The 9,039-nt window shown below is 51.0% G+C and overlaps 1 protein-coding gene across 1 annotated transcript; it reads left to right on the forward strand.

Moving 5' to 3' along the window:
• The first annotated feature begins 2,088 nt into the window (after nucleotides 1–2,088).
• Nucleotides 2,089–8,824, forward strand: ITPRIPL2 (ITPRIP like 2). The gene has a single exon (XM_037067677.1). It carries the CDS (start codon nucleotides 2,713–2,715, stop codon nucleotides 4,327–4,329), a length of 1,617 nt encoding a protein of 538 aa, XP_036923572.1. The 5' UTR covers nucleotides 2,089–2,712; the 3' UTR covers nucleotides 4,330–8,824.
• Nucleotides 8,825–9,039: the final 215 nt, after the last annotated feature.

A 9,039-nucleotide genomic window follows, 5' to 3' on the forward strand; every position in this document is an offset into this window, starting at 1 on the left:
GGAGCAGTCTTATGGATAATGTCAAAATCGAATTACATTACAGGACACTGAGCTGGTGTCACCAAGCATTGCTTGTTGTGGGGGCACAGAAATACATTTGGTGACCAAAGGGTCAGACGCGAAGTGCTCTGTGTGAGGCGTAAAGGAGACACAGGAAGGGCCAGGGAGCTTTCACCAACATACCGCCCAGAAGATGTGTTTACACCCTACCCTTGGACCCTGTTGACGTGATCTTTGTTGGAAGAGGGGTCTTTACAGACATCATTAACTTAAGGGTCTCTAGGTGAGATCCTCGGGATTATCCAGGTGGGCCCCAAATCCAATGACAGGTGTCTTTCTAAGAAAAAGGAAAGGAGAGAGACACAGAGAAGAAGGCCATGTGAAGACAGAGGCGGAGGTTAATCCGATGCAGCCACAAGCCAAGGGACACCTGGAGTCACCGGGGGCCAGGTAGGATTCTCCCCTCCAGGCTTCGGAGGAAGTCCAGCCGTCTCGCCATCGAGAACTGTGAGAGAACAAACTCCTGCTCTAAGCCACCCGGTTTGCGGTGCTTTGTTACAGCAGCCCCAGGAAACGAGTACAGCTGCTTTGAAGCTACAACAGCTGACCCCGGTAGCTGAGGCAGAGGCCGTATGGCCCGCAAGCCTAAAATGTTTACACGACGTGTTTGCCGACCTCCGAGGGAGCTTTGCCCTTTTTGCATGGTTGATGATAGCACGCCGCCATATCTACTAGGGAAAAAGTAAGTCACTCTGTGAGTATTACCCCCATTTGATAGATGGGAAAATTAAAGCGAAGTGAGATTAAGGGATTGGTCCAAACCTGGCGGCCACCTGTTGCTTTCCCACCCTGAAACATCGGCTGTGCCTTCTCCAGCACAACACCCTTCCCCTGGGGGACACCCCACCCTCAGTCCCTGGAGTTTGGACAGGGCTCACCTCACCTCCTGGTTCCAGGGTTGGGTATCCAACTGTCTTAGCCAGCTGGGGCTGCGTATATAACAAATACCACAGACTGGGTGGCATGAGAAATAGAAGTTTATCTTCTCACAGTTCTGGAGGCTGGAAGTCCAAAATCCAGTTCCAGCACAGTCAGGGTTCTGGTGAAGGCTCTCCTCCACGTGCCCTCATGAGGCCTTTCCGTGGGAGTGTGCAGAAGGAGCGATCTCTCTCTCTCTTGTAAGGATACTTGAGCCTCTGAATTTTGAGGGGACACAGTTCAGTCCATTGCATGACCATAGGCCGGGCTAGCCAGTGCATCCTCCAACTAGCGCATGACCCAAGGTTATCTCTAGGCATGACATTGGACTGAGGTCCCAGTGCAGGTCCTGACAAAGGACACAGACAAACTCCCAGGAGTTGGGGGAGGGGACTTTCTGGTCCTGACCCTTGCTTTCTCTGGAGCTGCGGAGCTGTGCCTGTGTGTAAGGCACAACTCTGCTAAACTGGGTGACCTTGGGCAAGCAGCTGAACCTGCCCATGCCCCTGGACCCTCATCTGAAAAAGGGGGTAGTGCCCACGCACTTCATAGGGTCAACATGGAGAGTGTCCACCTGTAACGTGATTAGCCCAATGCTGACACACAGTAAAGGCTCTCGCTGTTCTTCTCAAGGCTGGATCTTCCTCATTCAGACCTCAGAGCAAGTGCCACCTCACGACCGAGTCCCCAGCTTCCACGGTGCAATCCTGACCTCTCCCATCCTCATACAGATTTGTTTCATTCAGAGCATTTTCTGCTATGGGATCCCTTCTCTTTTGACCACCCCCCCCCTTTTTTAAGCTGCAAACTTTGCAGTCAGAAAACTTGTCTATTTTGTCAACTGCTATTTCCACAGCACCTAGCCTCCTACTTGGCACATAGTAGGTGTGCAATAAATATTGGTTTGTATAAAGGACTGCGGTGTTCTGGCAGGGCCTCTTTCGTTGGGGGCCCGCCACACCGCCAATACCACACCACCACGACTTGCTGGGGGTGGGGGAGGAACCGACAGTCTCGTTGTGAGCTCTTTTCTCCTCCTTTTAACTTTCCAGTGTAACTAACTTCTTGTGAGCACAACTCCAGAAGCTCCCTGGACAAGCCACCGCCCCGGAATCAGGGCCTTTCCAGTTATGCCTTAGGGGAGGGAGAACGGGGGTGGCCCGCAGGAGACCAGTTCCAAGCGCGTCCTGAAGTCCCTCCCGCCGTCTCGCGTCGCTTTAAGGAGGAGGCTATGGGAGGGGGCGGACCCCGCCCGCCGGCTCGGAGCGCGCTGCAGACTTCGGCATTTCCTCCCCGCCAGCTGGCGCGGCCTCATCTCCCCTCGGAAGAGGAAACTCCCGGAGCCCAAGTAACGGGAACTAGAGCGGAGGGGAGCGGCTGGGGGCTCGGCGTCAGCAGGGCCGTCCAGGGTAGGAAGTGAGCCGGGCCGGGCCAGAAGCTGGCCGTGGACACCGGGCCGGAGCGCCGGGTGGGGAGGGCTGCGGAGCCCCACGCATCGCGCAACCGGCGCAGGGCGCGGCCCGGGGCCTGGGAGTCCAGGGCGGGCCGTAGCTGGAAAGAGAACTTGAGCTGGGAGAGGAGGCCCAGCTGGAGGGCGGCTTCCCCCGTTCCTGCGAGGGGGGAGCCGCCGCGGAGGCGAAGAAGACCGGGACAGCGGGGCTGCTGGGGCGCTGCGCGCATGCTGGGCCGGGGGCGCCGCCGGGGCTCGCGCCCTGGGCTGCCCAGGCGCCCGGCATGTCGGTGCACTACACCCTCAATCTGCGCGTCTTCTGGCCCCTGGTGATCGGCCTGTTCACTGCCATCGTATGCCTCTACCACGTCCTACGAGGGAGTGGGGGCGCCCGGGCCGAGGCCCCCGACGGCGCGGACGATGCGGACCATGAGGACGGAGGTTTCCCTCTTCTTAAGGTGTCTGCCCTGCTCCTCCTCGGCTACATCCTCTTACGCTGTCGCCACGCTGTCCGGCAGCGCTTCCTGCCCGCGTCTCCCCGCCTGGGGAACCACTCCGCCTTCTCTCCAAGACACTTCCGAGAGCCGAGCCTCGGCATCTTGCTGGAGAGTTACTATGAGCACGATGTGCGCCTGTCCCCGCACGTGCTGGGCCACAGTAAGGCACACGTGAGCCGGATCGTGGGCGAGCTGGTGCGAGCTGGCCGCGCCCGGGGATCCCCGGGCCTCATTCCCGGGGGCACACTGGCCTTGGCCTTTCGTGGAGACTTCATCCAGGTGGGCAGTGCCTACGAGCAGCATAAAATACGCCGGCCAGACGCCTTCGACGTGTTGGTGCCTTTGCGCCTGCCGCCGCTGGTGGCGCTGGAGCCGCGGAGCCTGGGCACCCAGCCCGCTTTGGCCCCGGCCTTTCACGGCTGCTTCGCGTGCGCACTCAAGGCGCCGCCGGGGGCCTCCGGGAGCCACTGGCTCAGGGACTGCAAACCCTTCGCCGACAGCTTTTGTGTGGACGTGCGCGGGCGGCGCCACCTCTCGTCCACCCTGGTGCTGCGCTGGTTCCAGTCACATCTGCAGCGCTCCCTGGCCACCGTGCGCTACAGCCTGGAGGAGCGCTGTCGGGTCAGCCTAACCCCAGGCGGCTTGGAGCAGCCTCCCACCCTGCACATCCTGCCCTGCCGCACCGATTATGGCTGCTGCCGCCTTTCCATGGCCGTGCGTCTCATTCCCGCCGTCCATTTGGGCGAAGGTGTCTTCCTTGTGGCTCCACCACCGCTATCCTCGCCTTTCGGGCCCCTATCAGAGCTCCCAGGAGGCCTGCGTGCAGATGCAATGTGGGGTGTAAACACAGCGCGGCAGGAGCAGAAGCTGCTGGGTTGGCTGCAGGAACGGGCCCCTCCAGGTGCCTGCTACCTCAAGTGCCTGCAGTTGCTTAAAGCCCTGCGAGACCTGGGCGCCCACGGGCTGGACCCGGCGGCCGCCACCCAGTGGGGACGCATCCTGTCCTCATACGTGCTCAAGACGGCGCTGCTTGCAGTACTGCTGCATGAGAGGGCTCCGGAGCAAGGCTGGGATGAGGCGCACCTGGCAAAGCGCTTGGAACAGTTGGTGCGGTTTCTTAGGGACTGCCTGCTGCGACGCCAGACACTCTTCCACTGCGTCCTGGGCCCTGGTGGGGCAGCCGCCGAAGTGGGCCCACTGCCCAAAGTACTGCGTGAAGCTGCTCCAGTTGACCTCCTGGCTGCTTTCGATAATCACGCCCGGGAACTCGCAGCCACAAGGTTGCTGTCCACATGGCGAAGGTTGCCCCAGCTTCTCCGGGTCTATGGGGGTCCCCGCTACCTTGTCAGGTGCCCCCTGCCCCGGAGTCAGCACACCCAGGGGTTCCCTAAAGATGAACCATAAACCCTGACAGTGGCCCCACCAGGCCTAATGCTCCTAAAGCCTCTCCTACCAGCTGCGAGTGGGGTTGGCAAGGAAGCCAGTTCAACTCCAGGAAGATGAGCTGCAGAGGGTGTTGGAAAATTCAGATGACATTTGGTGGCATAAATGCCACCCTTGGGTCCACAGTCCGGTATAGTTATGGCATCTTTTCACATCCACCAGAGTGCCGTGGGCAAGCTTTGGAAAAACATCCAACAGCAGCAGCTAAGAGTTGGTCCAAATGCTGGTTTGTGTGGAATGACTGTAGAAGGATCCGTGGATTTTAGGGAAGTCCAGTTAAGGGAGCAAGCAACTAGCGGCAGAGAAAGTTCCTTCTGCTGGGTTTTGAGATGCAGATCTCTCTGGCCCTTACATTGAAAGAAGTTAATGTTTTTTGGCGTAACTGCTTGTCAGGTCCTGGGCTCCTGATCATCTTTTTCTAAAGTGAATATCTACAACTGGAATTGAAATTCTATTCTAGGGGCTCCGGATCTGAGGAACATTGTCTCCACTCTTCAAATCAATATTAATGTATTTTTTAAATGGTACGATCACGGGTGTTTGATGGGACTGTGAGGAAGTTTAAGTCTCACAGGTTGCGAGGCCGTCAAGAGTTGGTTAGAGAATCTTCCACAGCAAATAGCACTTTATTTTGATCACTGGGGGTAATCGTCAGGGCCAAGTGTTGCATCTGAAAGGGAGGCTAGCTATATTTACCACTAAGAAATGTGCCGTCTTGAAAAGCAGGCTGGCTGTACATCCCTCCAGACACAGGCCAGAATGTGTACCAGTCAACACCCAGTCATCGCGTGCATGCTGGGAGCCAGGCACAGTGCAAAGTAGCATCAAAGTGCATATTTATGTAAGACAACAGTGGTGAGGGCAGAAAACATGTTGGATCTCGAGAAACATATATTTTAGTTTTGGCCTGTCAAGGTGTCTCACTGGGATTTGCTGCTGGCTGGAGGTGGAAGCCTTGTTTGTTTTAAGGCTTTTAAGCAAACTCCTTTGCATGAGATTTCTTTCTGAGTTTAATGAAATAATGAAGAGGCAATGCCCAGTGCAGTGCCTAGTATGTAGTTAGCACTTTCAATGCTCAGTAATGGTTGGTGGTTGAAAAGTTGTCCCCCACTGCCCAAGCTGTCTTTAAGTGTTCCTGAGGCCACGTGGAGGAGCGGTTGGTTCAGCACAGGTCTTGCAAAGCATTCACTTATGTACATGTAGTTCAATATCTTGGGCTCTGTACTTGAAGGCCAATGTCTCCCTGATCATTCGGCAGAGGAGAAACACAGCAGAGGAGAGCAAGAGGAGATGGGTGGAGGTGGAGGGAGGTAGGTAGCCCTTGTCAGCAGGCAGCTCCTTTTTGTCTTTGCACAGAAATATCACCAGGTTGGGTGTATTTTGCAGCCAGGAGGAGCCCATTATGAAATCCCTCCTTGTCCTCCTAAATTTCTAACAGCCCACAATTCCCAGTTTACAGTGGTCCATCATATACTCATCTAATAGAGGCTGCAGCCAGTCCCTGTGTTATACTTCGGGATTTTTTTTTTAAAACAGACGCGTGCTCCCTTAGATTCTTAAAGATAAAACTTGGAGGACAGAAGTAGCCACCTGAATAGGGCCGTTGTTTAACTTCTGAGTTATTTTAAGGGAACTCTTTCAACTTTCTTTAGGGACCTACTCAGCCACTGCAGGAAATCCTTGTGAATAAATAATTTATAGGGAACCCTCAGCAGAACTGCAGAGACTTCTTACGTTGCAGCCTTGGACTGTAAGAGCTGCAAATGGGCTTTCTCTTTGAGGTTGTTTTGGGGAAAGTTCCCCTTGATACCACAAAGACTATTTCTAGTTTTTGAGGTCAGTGTTAGGTTATAAGGTACTGCATTGAGTGAAGGGATCAGTCTACCAACTTCCTGCGAAGATATAAACTGCACAGTGTTTTTTAAAACTACTTTTTAAAGTAAATGCTAACAGGAATTAGGTCCTATATTGCTTCCTAGTCTGCCACAATTTCCCCTGTACTCATTAAGGCTACTGGAATCGGGGACAGCAAGGCTCTTGGAAGGATTATAAAGCTTTAGCAGCTGAATTTTCCAAATATTTCTAGCTGAGTTGATAGTTTTTTTTTTATTTTAATAGTGTTTTGAACTTTAAATTTGATAACATACTGTTCTTGTAGATTTTTGATGTTGTTTTTTTTTCAGGTTAATTACCCAAAGCCTCATCCATCCTCAAGATTTTAAAATTGTATTATTTTTCTAAATTAATGGGACATTGTGTTTGTGAATTTTTAAAATATTAATGTTTTATTTAAATGCCATGCTGAGCAATTGTTCTCTGTACATGGTGATCAAAACTTGGAGTTTTCGATCAATTTTGATCAATGTTTAGTAATCCCAAACGTGTACTGTGTACAAGTGAAATAATATGGCTTATTAGCCAGGTGTAATGGTTGCCTGAGGCACTTAAATTAAGCTCAGTTCTGTATTTTATTAGGGCTCCGTCATGACCTTGATCAGAAAAGTACACATTGTTGGTGTATACCTGGTACTGGAGATTCATATTTGCAAATATTCTTACAGAGGAAGGCTCAGAATTCTTCATTTTTTTTTTTTTTTTTAAGATTGATTGTCCACAGCCAGTGCCCAGAGAAAATGTTCGGGGGAAATGACTCAGCCGTTTTGCCACGAGACACTCTTCAGTAACTCCCACGGACTGTCCTGGGAGCCGTCCTGGAATGCTTGGGGGCAGAGAGTAGGTGGTGGATTTTTTTTTCCCCCCAAGATGAATTGAAGTGAAAGAAGGAAGAATGCAAGTGAACCAAGAGAAATATGAAGGATTAAAGAAGGAAGGCTCACGATGGAAGTGAAAGGAAGAAGAGATGGGGTGGAAATCCTATGAGGGTGGGAAGGAGGTTTGGGGTAGGAAACCCATTTTTAGGTATGTGCTATTTTTAAATCGGGTCACAAACTCAGCAGCCTGCAGAAGCAAGGTAGAGAAGGGGCGGGTGGACTGTGGGGACTGCTTGTCTTGAGGGCCATTGTGTGGCTCCCAGCAGGGAAAAGGGTGCAGAGGAGCTAGAAATCAGGATTTTTTTAACAGTGCAACTTTCTGATTTTTAAACAAAATAATTATTAAAGGTCTGAAACACCCTGTGGGCCAAACAAAACATTTGGTCGACCCTGCAGGCCTCCAGTTTCCGACCCTTGCCTTACACAGCTAATCCCCCAAGTATGTATACAGTTATATTTATTGTTGTGGATATGATGTTATACATAGTTGGGGAGTGATATCTGAGTCTCTTATCTCTCAGAGCTAAGCTTCATTGTAGAAACAAACCAAAAAAAAATTAACACAGCCACAGATAACACTTAACTCATAATTCTCAGAAGGACCCTCTATCCTGGAGCTGTTTTCTGCAGTCAGACCCTCCAGCAAAAGCCACAGGGGCCGGTTCTTGGCATTTCCTTCCTGGTGAGTCGGCTAAACTCCTAGGCTATGTCAGAGTTGGAGGGTGAGTCATCAGGAAGGATTGCAGAACAACTTGTTTCTTTTTTATTTGCATTTTATTATTTTAAAATTAATGATTATTATTTTTAGTGGTGTTCTTGCCTGTGCCTTAGCAATGATAACTGGTGGCCTTGAACACCAGAAAAATAGTGCTGGGCCTTGGGGCCAAAGCTTCTTGGACTTGCTGCCATTTCCATGGCCAAGAGCACAGTTCTGGTCAGATGTGTCTCTTTTGACCTTGATGCCAAAGACGTAACTTATTCCACCCATGACGAGAGGAAGGTTATTGCTTCCTTCTCCAGTAGTGGAAAAAGTGAATCTCATTAATGTTTCCAGTGTCCCTTAAGAGGAGAAGAAGTTCATTGTTATCATGTGGCATTTGTTAATTTTTTAAAAATCACATGTCTATTACTTAGACCTACTGCTTATTTTTTTTATACATACATAGCACATAATTTGGTGGGAATAAAGCAAGTATAAACTGGGAACAGGGGAAGGTATATGCGATCATCTACACAGAGAATAGACTAAAACATGCAGCTAAATTACATATAATCTGATTTTTGAAGTATCAGATATTCAGGAATATTTTAGCACCTTTTGCTTTTAAAAGAATGTGCCTTGATTTAGTCATTTGACTTTAAAACATTCCTCTGATTTTATTGTGATTTTTAATGTGTGTGTTGACCCCAAACTGGGTATTTTGACGCAGTGTGTCAGCTGCAGTCACAGCATGTTTTGTTCCAATAACACAGACCAAAGAGTTCATCAGTTACGGTTCCGCTGCTACAGTTGTGTGATTAAAGTGTTGTAATCACAACGAATTTCCGAGGCCCAAATAGCTGAGGCCTGCCATTTGTTTTCTATTTCAGGTTGGAGTAAATTTGCACTTTTAATCATATGGGTCATTTGGGGACCTTGTTCTTTTATACTTTGCTTTGTTAATAAAGGTACCTGTAGAAACCTGTGGACTGGATGTCAGATTTTGGGAGGGGTCTCATCTTCCTGTGATTCCTTATGGAAGCCTCACCTGCCCTCAGCGCCTGGGTGGATGGGAGCCTTTTCCCATGCAGCAGCAACGCCGAGGTCATTGCTGGTGCAGAAAGGGCTCCGCCCTCAGGTGGAGAGGGATGCCAGTTGCAGCTCTGTAGGCTCACAGCCTGGAGTCCTACCCTCAAGTCT

This window comes from Sturnira hondurensis, unplaced genomic scaffold (genome assembly GCF_014824575.4).
Source record: "Sturnira hondurensis isolate 20B ecotype Veracruz unplaced genomic scaffold, ASM1482457v3 Scaffold0017394, whole genome shotgun sequence".
NCBI lineage: Eukaryota > Metazoa > Chordata > Mammalia > Chiroptera > Phyllostomidae > Sturnira > Sturnira hondurensis.

Bases quoted from the DNA above. Each gene is read 5' to 3' on its own strand.
- ITPRIPL2 (XM_037067677.1), top strand. From the start codon at position 2,713: ATGTCGGTGCACTACACCCTCAATCTGCGCGTCTTCTGGCCCCTGGTG.